This window comes from Terrapene carolina, unplaced genomic scaffold (genome assembly GCF_002925995.2).
Source record: "Terrapene carolina triunguis isolate 2854851 unplaced genomic scaffold, T_m_triunguis-2.0 Scaffold68, whole genome shotgun sequence".
In the NCBI taxonomy this organism is placed as follows: Eukaryota; Metazoa; Chordata; order Testudines; family Emydidae; genus Terrapene; species Terrapene triunguis.
Window position 1 is genome coordinate 67145703 of NW_020664419.1, and position 15793 is coordinate 67161495.

Sequence of the window (15793 nt, forward strand, 5' to 3'; positions counted from 1 at the left end):
TTTAATTTCTAACAGGTCAGAGCTCTTTACAAAAACAATATTACTGCATCCGAAAATGCTGTACCAAAAACTTTTAAAAAATCCTACCTGTTATCATCCCCATGGTTGCTATTCATCTCAGTTTAATGTTACAATGACAGCGATTGGGATGATGACATCTGCTGGAGTGCTGTGCATTTAGCAATTTCCGGTAGCTGTTGGGAAGGTTTCAGTTCATAGCAGGCAAGAACATTTGTTTTTGTTACAAGTAAAAGAGAGAAGACTTTGCTGCACATTCTAGATCAAAAATGGTAGTTTCTCTCTGCATTAGGGAGACTACATGCTCCACCCTAGCCTGATCATAAGGGAGAATCAGAAGCGTAGCAATCAATTTCAAAAGAGCTGGGTACCACTTTTCTTGTGTCCCCATTTTGTTAAGATTCAGGACTTGCCCCCCGCCCCTTCACTCATTCAGTTTTGTTACTCCTGTCTGGAAATCAGGCAGTTCAGAACCTACTTGATACTGGTTCCACTCGAACACAATTGTTTGTTTTTTTTCACCCTCAGATTTCATTGCAGATGGAAATCATGTCAGTTGATTAAGATTGTATCTTCATCATAATGCAGTTATTTAGGCAGATGTAGCAGTCTGCCTGAAGAATGTTATCTGTTAGTGGTAATTTTTTCATATAACTTGACTGCTGTTTTATCCGACTTAAAACAGAGTTATTTTTTCCTATCATGACATTTAGGAGTCAGAAGAGAAACCAATAACATTCTCCCATGGAATGTGGTGGTTAGCAAAAAACAGAATTTATTGCACTTAACAGGTTTTCTGCATTTACTATGTTAAATATTTCCATGGCCAAGAGGTCTGTTTTCACAACTTTATGAGTCTGATGAAAGTACCTAGTGATACTGCAAACCTCCTTGCCATTGCAAACATCATTACTGTCATCCACCATTTAAGTGATTGGGCTCGTTTCCCCAACTGATTCAGAATGGTGGTCGGAAAGTGCTTTTATTATTGCAGTGGCCTTTGTTCCCACTGGGAAATTCTTTTGCAATGTTTGAATTGGGAAACACCAACTTGATGATTTTTTTTTTTTTTAATGAACTGCAAATGCAGTCAGTTGGTAACCCATATTTTGCAATGGCTTGGCAAAAAAGTACTTCAGCATTTGTAATCTTCTGACCTTTTCATGATAGGGAAAAATAACAATGTTTTAAAGTCACATAAAACAGCAGTCAATTCCATGTACAGGTGTGCTAAAACAATTTTTATAGTGGGGGTGATGAGAGCCATTGAACCAAACAGTAAACATTGTATTTAATGGAAACCACTTCAAGCCAGGGTGTGTGACAGCACCTCTAGTTCCAGCACTTATGTCTGTGTACTGTCTGCTTTAACAGCATCTTTCACTGCAAGATGTGCAATGTGGGAAACACAAGGCAATCTCAAAACCAGCAGAAGATCTGCTTGTGGACATTTTTTATTATTGTAATGGTAGCACAAAACGAAAAGAGGAGTACAAGCAATACCAGCACTGGTGTGATGCAGACGAGCTTCAACTAACAAGACAAGGTGAAACAGGGTGGCTCAGTCTCGGCCAAGCAGTAGCAAGATGTAATAACCAGTGGGAGCCCCTTAAAGCCTATTTTGGAAGGTGACTTGTCATTAAAGTGACAGATGCCAGCACCATAGACTAAAGATTTTAGTATCTAGTAAAAAGATTTGGTAAGAGCCTCGCTATGGAAAGATTAATGGATTAAACAGTTGAATATTTTTATACTGAGATTGAGAGTCTTGAATCAAAAAAGAGAGAGGGATGGAAATGGAGGAGAGATTAGGAGGAAATGAAGACAAGAAGTTTTATCTCATGAGTGTTAGAAGCTGAGTCAAAAATATCTGCTCGGTATTAAAGTACTGATAGGAAGAAGTTTAAAAAAAAAAAAAAAAAAGATAAGGGAGAGATAAAAGTGCCACTAGAAACTGGCCTTATTCATAGTGTCGCTGTCTTGATGTTAAAAATTGAGTGATGCCTTGAAGAAATATAAAACTTGCTGCTTCTGTTCAGGTTTTATTTCCTAATCTTTAGAACATCAACTAAACTGCATTGTCTGGCTAAGCCTGAAGAAGGATAGGAGAAACTGGATGTGGTTTTAATTAGGTCCCGACTTATTTTTAAATGTTTGGGAGTACCCAGCAGATAAGTTGACAGTGCAGGTAATTCCATAATCATTTCAGTATATACCCGGGGGCTTCCATGGGCCCTCCCGCTTAGCCATTCTGGCCCCCAGCCAACTTGCTGCTGTGACCTCCCAACTCAAATGAGGGTTCAGGGGGATTGGGCCCCTGAATACCAGTCATAGTAGCCCCCAACCCCCTCATCCCTGTTTCTGCTCCTTTAAAGAATACTGCCTTTAAATCCTTTACCAATCCATTTTATTTGATCACCGTGTGCCTTCTCTATGATGTACCTGCTCTGGATATCTGCCCTGGGTTGCAACATCATAGCCTAATTCCAGTTTCATGTTCACCCCACTAAGCCCCCCAGAATCCACTGTGGGGAAGGCATAAAAACCCCACTTTGCCTTGGCCAATCTGGCAGTGAGGAAAAAATTTCCTTCCCAGCCCCCCCCCCTCCCCAAGAAAGGAGCAACTAGCACAGTGCCCACAGCGGATCTTGACAAAACCCAGTATTTCACCACTATTTCACCACTTCCAGGAGGGTGTGACCGGAATCCCGGGGAGCCAACTGAGGTCACTCAATTAGGGCGAAGTGCAAAGAATGGGGCAGACAATCCCCAAAGCTGGTGGATATTCCAATACTTAGATTTTGCAAGACAGCACAAAACAGCTTTTATAATACCTCTCTGGTTACCCAGAAGCCAACAACATAGTTCCCTTAAAGTAACCCAGCCTTAGGTCTCCACCCAGATGCCCAAGTCGAATATGATGAGTATTACTGAACATCTTGTTCATCATATAAGAAATTTCTATCAATCCCAAAGGATTGGACACATTACCTCCCAGGTTAATGAATATTTCAGATCTTACCCAAATACATGCTTACAGCCAATTCTTATTAACTAAACTAAAATTTATTAAAAAAGAGAGTGAGTATTGGTTAAAAGATCAGTATACTTACAGATATGAGTACAGTTCTAAGATTAGATTCATAATAGAGATGGTGAGCTTCATAGTTGCAAAGAGTTCTTTCAGAATTGGTCCATATGTTATAGTCCAATGTTCATATTCAGAGTGAATCCAGATTAGGACTGGAGAGCTCATTCTTACGACTTAAGCTTTCCCTGCATGAAGCATCAAACAAATCTGAGATAAAAAGGATATGGGAAAACTTCTTCAGAACTTTTAACAAAGAAATGAAAATGTCATTTTATCCAGTTATTTTTTTCTTTTTAACAGAGTGATTGTTTGAATGTTTCAGAATTGCCATAACCATCTTCAGAGCCAAATAAGCCTGCTCCATAGTGTTCTGCATTTTTCTAGGCTTCTACAGTCGAGTAAAATGCTTCTGTGGATATTGTGACCTAAATTCTGGCTGTGTTTGTGGGGGGGATGAGAGAGAGAGGGTGCAAAGAGTATTCTCACAGTTGTGCTGCTGTGCAACAGCTCAGGGACCAGCCATAGTATGGCTGAGGCATACAGGTACTGTACTAGTCTACTGTCTTCAGTGACAGTCATCTCTCCAGAGGGTGCAGACCAAACATAACTGGGTACATGTGGCAAATATGGTGGGATTCCTGCTACGACATGCCCCCTTCTCCTCCTCATAGGTTTGTGCTTTACAATGCTTCAATAAAGGTCCAAAACTGTCTAGATTGTAATTTTTTTACATATAAAAACCTATGTTGAAAGACTTCTAAGGTTGAAAAGTCAAGCACTCAAAAGGTAGGAAATACTGGAATTAAGCTTGTGTGTCCATTACGATAGTCTTTAATGACAAGATCACAAGCTTTATTTTGAACAGAACCCCTACTTCAGGATGCATCCTGCTTACTAATTGGATAATTAGTTGATATTTCTTTTTATCCTCATTCAGTGTGTAGCCCCATATTTATGTACTGCATACCACCTAACCTGCGCACTGAATACAGAATTATTAATTAAATGTCATTAATTACCTCTTGGGCTGCTTTATTGTGCTCATTCCCATAGAATGAGTGCTTCTCAAGTATTGATTACAAGGATTAATCTTCACAAAACCCCTGTGAGGTGAGTTGGTGGTATTATCCCTGTTTTACAGTTACAGTTTGGCAGAGTTGTAAGCAACTGAAAATGTGGTCTTATAATGGAAAGTATTAGACAACTCCACCTATAATTACTTTTCCCAAGAGTCACACCTAAAATCTTCTGTGAATACCAGATTATTTGGCTAGCAAAATGGCAGGTGAAATTCAGAGTTGGTAAATGCAAAATAATGCACATTGGAAAACATAATCACAACTAAATTAGCTGTTACCACTCAAGAAAGATCTTGGAGTCGTTATGCGTAGTTCTCCTGAAAATGTGTGGTAGCGGTCAAAAAAGCTAACAGTGTTCGGAATCATTAGGAGAGGGATAGATGATAAGACAGAAAATGTTATAAGGCCTCCATATAAATCTATGGTACATCCACACCTTGAATACTACAGGCAGTTCTGGTCTCCCCATCTCAAAAATATTAGGATTGGAAAAGGTACAGAGAAGGGCAACAACCATGATTAGGTGTATGGAACAGCTTCCATGAGGAGAGATTAAAAAGGCTGGGACTGTTCAACATTGAAAAGAGATGATTAAGGGGTGGGATATGATATCTATAAAATCATGAATGCTGTAGAGAAAGTGAATAGGGTAGTGATATTTACCACTTTGCAAGGCACAAGAACCAAGGATCAGTTAATGAAATTAATAGGCAGCAGATTTAAAACAAACAAAAAGGAAGTACTTTACTACAAGTTGACTATGTATTGTGTGCTCATCGCAGGGGATATTGTGAAGGCTGCAAATATAACTGGTTTCAAAAAAGAATTAGATCAGTTCATGGAGGATAGGTCCATCAATGGTTATTAGCCACAATGATTAGGGGACTTATCCTCATGCTGTGGTTGTCCCTAAACCTCTGACTGCTGGAAGCTGGGACTGGATGACAGGAGATGGATCATTGGATACTTGCCCTGTTTCTTTGAAGCATCTGGCACTGGCTCTGGTTGGAAAACAAGATACTGGGTTAGATGGACCATTGGTCTGACCAAATATGGCCATTCTTATGTTCTTACCAGTTGTCATACATTTATCAGTGCCAACGACTGCATTGCTCTTTAATAGTGCATCTCCGATTTTCACAGTGTATTAATGGTGTGGAATTAGTTATATCTAGAATGATGGAGACATTTATTTCGAGATTAACCACTAAAGTTAACCCCCAAAAAATAATTAAAAACCAATAAACCAAGAAAAGATGCCTACCAGTTTCTGGTTAGCATATTATATTAATTATCCTCAGCGACCTTGTAGCTGGGGATAATGAATATCTAACACTTAGTGGTTTCTTTTATACTGTACAAAGAATTGTGTAAACATTAATAAATCCTTACTATAACCTCTCAGTACTAACTACGTGCCTCACGAGGGTAAATAATTTGCTCATGAACGTACAAGTCACTGGCAGGGTCAGAATTAGATTTCAGGAGTGCCTGACTTTCAGTCTGATGCTCAGTCCGTTAAACCTGTCTACATGTCTAAATAATCTGGAGGTGGGAGGAAAAAGTGATCTCTGAAATTAGATGGATCACAAGGATGTTGGGACAGACACAATGTGGAAGAACTCTTATCCATAGGCTTTAGAAATTAGAGAATACAGAATATTGGGAAAATATTTGGTATCTTCTCTATTGACGAGTGCCCCCACTTTGCTATGTTTTAATGAAACTTGGATTATGAACAATTATGAACAATACTTTCCTGGCTTTTTTCATATCCATTCAGTTTAGTAAAATAAACCTGGCCTGCAAACATGGTCTTATTTTGTATGTCTTACATAGAATTTTTTTAGTTAATTGTAACAGCAATATGAGTAGCTAAATAAAATGAAATCACTCGAGTATTTGAAAAATCTTTTCTCTTAGTTTTTTTTCTTTGCTCTATTTTGTAAAGCCACTAATGCCAATATTTTTGATCAGTTTTTTCATCTTTACAGAAGATGCTGCTGCATTCTCTATTTTTTTTCTAATCTGGACTAAATTCATTGACCTTGTATTGGAGCTTTAATTTTATGTGGCATTCCTGTGGCTTAAAGTGAAAAGCAGCATTAATTTTTAAGTAAACTGTACCAGTGATTCATGGCGAGATCAATGATAAAATGGTCAAGTATGTTGTCCAATTATTGTCTAATATTGACTGTGTTCCTTTTTGTGAGATGTCACCTAAACTGGAAAAGCAATTAATCTGTTTATTGAGGTGCTTGCTTTATACATCTCTTTATCGTTAACCTGAAAATTTTGCCTATACAGGTCTCCAAGTTAGCTGATGTTATGGTGAAATACGGTGTGAAGAAAGGAGATTGTGTTGTCATCTACATGCCCATGATTCCACAGACAATGTATACCATGCTGGCATGCGCAAGAATAGGAGCCATACATAGCCTCATTTTTGGTGGATTTGCATCTAAAGAACTTGCTAGTCGCATTGATCATGCAAAGGTAACAAACATTTAGAAAAACAAAGCCCATCGTAAATTATAGAAAATAATTGATTGCAGATCAATTGCTTTTTCCAGTGATTGTTATATTTCCCCTTTTATGGTAAATAGACCTGTTTTGTTGACAGTACATAGTATCAAAATGCAGATAGATCCTTATGCAGTGTTATATTTTCATAGCAGATACTGAGTTTTAATTTTTTGACCTTTAAAAGTATGACTTTTTATCATGCTGCTCTCTATGCTTAGAACAAACATCCTCCAGTGTGGCAACCATTCTACACTCCAAAATCTCGGCTTGAAACCCACTTTTCACCCAGCCTTCCCTTAATTGTCTAAGATTCTGTGAACTGCCTACCTTGTACTTCTCCTTTTTGTTTGTTTTCCATCTGTCCATATTATGTTGTGAGCTATTCCGCTGCAGATTATGTTCAAGTACACTATGTGGTTATAAAGTATCATTCATGTCTGACACTATATACTGTAAGTAATACCTAGCAATTTCTATTACAAATGAATAGTGCTGCTCAATTTTTTTAAAATTTTGATGATTTATTTTGTGGGAATTACAGTTGGAAAAGAGAGGGGGCAATCACAACAATTTCTTGAAATTTTATTTCTGCTTTTTCAGCAAGCTAGAGGCATGAATTTTAAGCCTCGGATGCTACTGATTGGCAAAATTATGTGGTGAAAAGAACCAAGTAGGAGTGCAAAACCTTAAGGTCAATTTATATAATAGCACAGAGCTAGCATTTTTCATTTTCATAGTACTTTGCAAATATTAGCTAATTAATCCTAATGGTCCTTCTCTCAAAAAGAGAACACAGTATACAATTATCCCTATTTTACAGATGAGAAAACAGAGACGGAGGTTAAGTGATTTATCCAAGGCCACACAGCAAGTCTGTGGCAAACCAGGCATAGAACTAGGAGCTGCATGCCCTGGGTTCTGTGCTAGATTATGCTGTCATTTGTTTTAAATTTGAAAGGCAAATCTAATTGAACTATGTTTTATTCTCTTGATGAATTTTGCTTTAGCTAGCTTGCATGTTGAACAAACTGATGTGTAATGAAAGGGTAAGACGAGGTGAGCCACATTCATACTGAAATTTCAAGATTTGTCCAGATTTCAGAACTCCGTACAACTTTTTAAAAATTTAGTACAAATTATATTAGACTATTTTAAAGCATATGCATTTAATTAATTGTGTAGTAGATGGCACTGTGCTGAACTCAAAGTTAGTAAGATATTCTTTAGCGATTGCCCCAGTTAGTACTATAATTTGTGCTTATTGAACATTGAGGTACCAAACCTCATGTTGGTTTGATATGGTAGAAAGAGTTGCATCTTTGGAACAGAGCTCAATCTGGGAGAAGTTCTTTTGGAAGAAAGGTCACAATTTAGATCTTGTCAAAAGACCCCAAATGTAAGTAATAACAAGAACTTTCTATTGGATATAGAAAAGTACAGATATAGTACCAGTTTGCCTTAATTTGTCTTGAATTTTAAATACCTCTGGGAATGCAGCATAGACCATGATGATTGTTAGTCTTCTCAGATATTGACTATGGTGCTATGGGCATTAGTTAATTGAGATGAAGTGATATGGAATGGGAGTACAGGCATTTGTTGTAACCTCATCTCCAGGGCTGGCTCCAGGCACCAGCTTAACAAGCAGGTGCTTGGGGCGGCCAAGGGAGAGGGGCGGCACCTGCGGCAATTCGGGGGCGGCAGGTCCCTCACTCTCTCTAGGAGCAAAGGACCTGCCGCTGAACTGCCGCCGCCGGGCGCGGCTTTTTTTTTTTTTTGCTTGGGGCGGCAGAAATGCTGGAGCCGGCCCTGCTCATCTCACTTGAAGTGGAGCATATATATACTTCACTACACTGAAATAAGATGGCCAATTTTCTGATGGCCATTAAATGTCTGTTAGATCTTAAACACACTATTTGTTTAGGCATTTATTTTAATACTTTGAAAAATTTTAAAGGAAAACTGCAAGGACACTTAAAATATGATGTGGTCGGATGTACAGCTTACAGATGCTGTGCTTTAAGTCACTGAAGCCTCTTGAGGTATGTCTACATTGCAATTAAACACCCATAGCTGGCCCATGTCAGTTGACTCCGGCTAAGAGTCTGTTTAATTGCGGTGTAGACATTCAGATGCAGTTTTTCATTTTCAACCCATTTTAGCATGAAATGGGATCTTCACTGTATCTCAGAGAAGCTTCTTCCAAAAATAGTACTTGAACAAAACCCCGTCCCAAAATCATCATCTTTCCTGTCACAGCTAGGGGCACAGGGCTGGGTGCCAGTAGAGAGCAGATTCTGGTCACTGAATGTCAGCAATCAGGGCCTGCAGCAGAGCTAGTCTCTAGGCAACCTCATCAGTACAGCTGGGCTGCAGCAGGCTGCCTGACTGGCCCCATTCCCTGTTTGGCTGGAGAGGCCAGTAGGCCAGCTTTTAGGCCAATAGCAGTTCGCTGGCTGCTCAATGCTCATGTCTGTCAGTGGGACTGCTTCTGTATTATCTTCCTGACTTGCCTCGGTCCTGCCACTACCTTGAACCTCTCTGCCTGCTTTCCTGCTTCCTCCAGCTTCTGACCTCTGGTTTGACCCTTGGCTCCAGCTTCTGCCTCTGCCTCTGACCCTAGTCCCAGGGTCTAACATTGGTCCTGATGCCTGACCACTAGACTTGAGACTTTTTCCAACCACTAGGCTAGCCTGCCCTCCTGCTGGTTGCCTGACACCGATATACAGACCTACCAGCAGTAGGGGGGGTTGCCACTACTCTCCTTGCATCATGAGTTCCTCAGCTCTGCTCCACCAGACCACAGGGGGATTGGAGTGACCTGTTCCTGGCCCAGGGGCAGGAGCAGGCTATGTCTGGCAAATGAAGTGGAAGGGACTCTGTGGCTCTCTCCAGGTGGTGATGCATTCCTGGGCCTACCTACTCACAGGGGCTATTACAGGGAAAGGGAGTGCCCGGGCACTCATGGGGAGGAGCAGGCACGGGGAGGGGGTTTCCAGGCCCAGCTATTCACAGGGGCACTTATGGTTTAAAATAAACAAAAGGAATTACTTCTTCACGTAACACACAATCAAACTGTGGAACTTGTTGCCAGGGGATATTGTGAACTATAACGAGGTTAAAAAAAGCATTAGATAAGTTCGTGGAGGATAGGTCTGTCAATGGCTATTAGCCAAAATGGTCACGGATGCAATCCCATGCTCTGGGTGTCCCTAGCCTCTGACTGCCAGAAGCTGGGAGTGGATGACTCGGCATGGATCAGTAGTGATTGCCTCTTCCATTCATTTCCTCTGAAGCTTCTGGCATTGGCCCTTGTCAGAAGACAGGATACTGGGTTAGATGGACCTTTGGTCTGACCCAGTATGGCTGTTTTTATGTTGGGGGTGGGGATGGGGGAAGGGAGATGCCTTACAGTCCTGGGGGAGCTGGTCAGGAGGGGGGCCACTACTCATGAGTGCAGCCTCTTGTTCCCTGTGGCCTATCTGTGCAGCAGTTGGTTGTCTTGGCAGGCTCCCTGCCTGTCTCACTCCCTCACTGTGCAGCGGCAGCAGCCACCAACAGGGCAATTTAACCTTCCCTGCGCAGGCATGCTGAGGAGGTCTGTGGGGTCTCCGAGGAGGGAGCCGTGTCCAGAGAATTCAAGCCGGGACAAAGTCAGAGTAGAAACCGGAAAAATACAAATACTGGATTTTTCAAAATCCAGGAATTTTACAGAGGTTTTTGGTGGAAAAAACAAAAATAAGGGACCCGATTTATTCTGAACAAGATACTGTTCTTGCACACAGATACATCTATAAATGGCTACTCCTGATTATCATCATGATGATCGGACCATTTGTGTGATTAGGCACTAAGATGATGAGCCTGGCACTTAAGAGATATGGTTGCCTCAGAATAATGGCAGCCCAATCTTATGTTTAAAGAACTATTTATTTATTTTTGTAATACATGTTTTTTAAAAAGTCCACTCTTCCATAGATTTTAAAAGCAATTGTATATACCTTTATTACCCACTCTTATAGTATGATTAAGGCTAAGATTTTGTCACCGATACTTTTAGTAAAAGTCCAGACAGGTCATGGGCAATAAAGAAAAATTAATTGGAGCCCTTGGCATGTCCGCGACTTTTACTAAAAACATCCGTGACAAAGTGGGGAGCTACAGAGTTCCTGCAGCGGCCGGGCAGCTGCAGGGGCCCTGACTCGGAGCTCCAGGGGGTCCCTGCCACCTGTGGTGGCTGGGAGCTTTGGGGTCCCCCCGCTACCTGCAGTGGCCAGGAGCTGCGGGGTGGGTCCCTGCTGCCCGTGGTGGCTTGGAGCTGCAGGGGGACCCGCCACCTCAGGCAGTGTGGGTACCCACAACTCCTGGCCACTGCTGGTGGCGGGGGGACCCTGCAGCTCTCAGCCGCCACGGGCTGAAGTCACAGAGGTCTCACGGATTCTGTGACTTCTGCAATCTCCATGACAAAATCATATCCTTAAGTATGATCTATCTGCTTTTATGTAGAATGTTACAGAATACCTGACTGCAACTCCTCTTCAGTCCTATCTCATATGGATTATATGCCCACACAGTGGCAGCTAGTCCGGCTAGTAAAACTATGTAAACATTAGTCTTCCCTCCTGCCCCCCCCGCCCTTAAAATTTCCCGCCATTGCACTACCACCAATGCAGCTCCACTAGTGGAAGCAACAGAGGGCTTGTAGTATTGCCAGTCCCAAATTACGAGTCAGATCCACAAAATCATGAGCTTCTTAATGTGAGGGTTCTGTTCATTGGTCTTCTGTTTTCTAATCCTTTAGATCATTCTCTATTCATGTTTTCATGCTGTTCTTCACATCCATGAGGGCTAGAAACTTACTAAAAAAAATAAAGCTGACATGCTCATGTGACAACTTTACTCCAGAACAACAAATAATCACAAGTCTTATGGTAAAAGTGCTTAGTGTAGCTCAGATAGTAGTAGCAGTAGTAAAGTCCATTTATTTATGTCTGAATAGTGGTGACAGCATAGAATTTTCAGAAGCCTTTTTGAGGCATTCTAACTTTGCACACTCAGCAGTTGACTTCCCAATGATCTGCCACATACGATCCACCCATCAATCTCCTTGCTGGTCATCCCCTACTATGATGACCCAACACCATTCCTTCCATAAAAACTTCCTTGCATTATTTCTATTTCTATGCCTGATGTGACCAAAGTACATAAGTTTGTGCCTGTTGATTTCTGAGAGCAGATTCCACTTCTCTTCAGTAATATTTTTAAAATAAGCATTTGTTCTCTTCCATCCAGGAGATGCACAAGTGTCTTTGCTAGCACCACATTTTAAAGACTTTAGTTTTCTTCTTGTCAGCAGTATTAGTTTCCAAGGAATCCCATCCATAAGTCATTACGAAAAAAATAAGCTTTTTATTTTTCTCATAGCAACTTATGGATGTGAATTCTGGGAAACTAATGCTACTGACCAGAAGAAAATTGAAGCTTTTGAAATATGGTAGAACAGATGCTGGATTTCAATCATTGTTTCATTTAATCTGGCTGAGAGCAGATATGGATGACAAGATGGTTAAAGCACTGGTGCCGTCTGATGCCCTGTCTGTACTAACGCTGCCGTTTGTGTAATATATATTACAAACACATACATAATAACACATTGCATAAATATTTAAAAAAAATAAAGTATCAGCATATAAGTAAGCTTGAAGGTTATGAAACTTTCAAATTTTGATTTTTTTTCAGAAAATTGATTTTATTCAATTTTAAAAATCTTGATTATCTGTGAAAGTCCAGAGACAAATTGGACAGTAGGAAGGCAAGATGGGATGCATTGGGGACAAGCAGGAATGTGTGTAGCCTACACTGAAGGTAGTAAATGGGGATTTCAGAGGGAAGAGGGATTGCATATCCCTCTCACCTCAACATCAGAAAGCAGGACTTACTCTGTTGTTGAGGTTATTCTGGTCAAAAAGAGAGAGATGACGAATGCTGAACTTATTTTTTTTAAAAAGCTCATTTAAAAAAGATTTTTAAAATTTTTTAACTCAAACTAATTAATGAATTTCCTTTACTAACAAATTTGGAGATGGTACACTGTATTATTCAGACATAAGAAAGCTATTCAATTCCCATTCTAAGTTCAAAGCTCAACGCATCCGTAACTATAGAGTTGGGGCCACTGCCTCCATCATGAGATTTCTGGTAATATACACAATAAACTAGCTTGGTCAGATTGTGAGATTGCACAATACAAACTAAGAGCGCTCTTGTTGCGATTATAGTTTTTCAGAGGAGAGAAGATTGGTTCTGTTCTAAATAAGATGAGTCTGACTATTAGTTGACTTTTACTTCTTGAAATAGGACTAATATAAATTTGGTTTAGTTAATTTTTGGAGTCAGGGTCTTGGAAGTTATGTCAAAACATTTTGTATATTGTTGTAAAGTCAGAGGTACCCTGACTTTAAATTGTGCAGTTTAATGTTCTCACTCCCAGTGTAAGTGAAGAGTACGTCATCTAAACAATCATTTAAAAAAATATACAAACTTGTATGTGTGAAGAGTACAATGTTCTCTTAGAAATGAAGTAAATGTGTGTATTGTGTGTAAGGGCTTTATTTACTGAATAATTTTATGGCAAACATTTTTTATATTCTATGATCCTCTTTACTTTAGCCCAAACTTGTTGTAACTGCAACTTTTGGGATAGAACCAGGAAGGAGAGTGGAATACATGCCGCTTCTAGAAAGAGCACTGGAGATGATACAGCACCAACCTGAGAAAGTTCTCATATACAGTCGACCTCACTTGGTAAACTTATGGTTGTTCTTGCTTATTAACTTTTTACATGTCTTCTTGGTGTCCTTTTTTTCTTTTTTTAATCAAATATGCTTTGCTGTGCATTTTAATTGAGATCTTTCGTGTCATGAGATTTAAATAACTTTTAATTAGCTAGTAGAGCTTCTGTGTCTGAGAGATTAGGTATACTAGCTTTGTTCAAGGTATCCATATGGGAGACTGGATGCTGAATATCTTTTGAGCCACTGTCTTTTATTCCATCTGATTAAATTTCATTGAATATTTCCGTGTTTCTTGGTGTATAGGGAACTGTTCCTCTAGTCTCAGGTCGTGACCTTGATTGGGATGAAGAAATAGCAAAAGCCAAGCCTCATGATTGTGTTGCTGTTCGTTCAGATCATCCACTTTACATTCTTTATACGTCAGGAACGACTGGCTTGCCCAAGGTAGGGTACTATCTTTAGTATAAATATCTGTGACCAAACTATTTTCTGTTCCATATCAGAGAGCATTTAATTGAAAGGCTGAAAATGTTTGCCAAAGCTCACCTCAGTGAATGATAAGCATTGTTAGAACTGCTTTGATCTCATTTACTCGCATTTCATTACTTTAACTTTTTAAGATTTAAAGTTCATTGTCTTCCAATAAATCATATTAGTGGATCTGAATGTGAATGACATAAAATAAAATGCATTCTAATCTAAATGTTTGTTTAATATAAATTCTTTAGGAGAAGGGACATATTTCTTATCTATGTATGCACCCTCTATATTATCAGTGTGATATGTTTATATAATAATTTAGTGATAGGTTGGTCAACAGTGTTTACTTTGTGATCACTTGTTTATTTTATACTGAATAAAGGAGGATCAGATAATAGTCCATGAATTTTAACTGGAATCAGGTGTAATGTTGACTAGTTCCATCTTCATATGCTCTTTTTTTTTTTTTAATGGAGGAAGTTGAGATTGAATAAGGTTAGACAACTAAGGCAGCATATGCTTTGAAGATTTTAGCTTTTCAAATTCAGTCAGTTATATATCTTTAGAAGAATTCTGATATGCTGAGCAGAACACAGAATGCCCCAAACTTTTTTCTTGGCTACTTTATTGCTATATTAACATTTTTTCCTGTGTTCATTTGTATATTTTTTCCAATTCCCCCCAACCCCCAGGAACTTTAGCCAAAAACTTAAGATATCCAAGAATTAATGAAAATTTTACATTTTGTCTGCTGTCCCTCATTATTTTAAGATTAAATGTCAAACCTGTTTCACCTTTGCCTGTTGGCTGACTCGTGCTAAGATCAGTCTGAAACTGTACACTACTAAAGCAGTAGCCCATAGGGTTTGTGTTAGAACTTTCTTACCGCAAAGGAAAGGAGTATTTCTTCAGTAAAATGTCTGAAGCAATACTCCATTTAATCACATATGATGCAGATTTAAGTGTCTTCTCAAACACAGTAAAAAGGTCTCCCCTCATGGGAGAGCGGGGGGAGGGTGGAGGAAGCATCTAAAAGACTGTCTAAGTGGAAAGCCCATTATATCTTTGTGGAAAACAGACACTTAATATCTGTCAGTCTGTGAGTTAATTAACTCTTTCTGGCCCTATATCACCTTTCAATGAGACATTTCTCCTCCCTTGGTGTTCACACCTCAACTGCTAGAAGAGGGCCTCATCCTCCCTGATTGAACTAACCTCGTTATCTCTACACTGATTCTTGCCTGCATATTTATACCTGCCTCTGGAAATTTCCACTACATTCATCTGACGAAGTGGGTATTCACCCACGAAAGCTTATGCTCCAATACGTCTGTTAGTCTGTAAGGTGCCACAGGACTCTTTTTCGCTTTTTACAGATCCAGACTAACACGGCTACCCCTCTGATACTTAATATCATGACACTTAACTCTAAACTGTTTTTGGTTTACCGATTCTAGGGAGTGGGAGATGGGTGGGAGTAGGGTAAGGGCATGTCAGTGAGAAATCTGGGTCCAGAGGTGCCAGCTATGTGCTTTTCCATCCCTTTCACTTGCCCCATTCTGGTACTGCAAAAACTTTTCTATATTGTAACAAGTTGGAAAGAGAGCTGTGTAGTGCTGGTGGCTGGGTGTGGTCAGTGGAATACATAATGGATGGCCTGGTAGGTGGAGGAAAATATTGAGTGAGCAGAACCCGAGATAAATAGCTAAAAATACAATTGCACAACAAGAAGAAAACCAAATAAGACGGAGAAATGGGGGCAGAGAACAGAAAAGAAAATCTTAAAATAGAGGCAATGACTGGCA

The 15793-nt window shown here is 39.8% G+C and overlaps 1 protein-coding gene across 3 annotated transcripts in view; it reads left to right on the plus strand.

The window, feature by feature from the left end:
* Nucleotides 1–15793, plus strand: part of ACSS3 (acyl-CoA synthetase short chain family member 3) — a 117029-nt gene that overhangs the window by 17452 nt on the left and 83784 nt on the right. For 2 of the 3 annotated variants that reach the window (XM_024196683.2, XM_024196684.3), the window contains exons 3-5: nt 6496–6684; nt 13384–13518; nt 13812–13952. In XM_024196683.2, the coding sequence (XP_024052451.1) occupies nt 6496–6684; nt 13384–13518; nt 13812–13952 (465 nt within the window). Of the gene's footprint in view, nt 1–6495; nt 6685–13383; nt 13519–13811; nt 13953–15793 lie in introns of those variants that run through there. The other variant, XM_029910815.1, reaches the window with a different exon arrangement.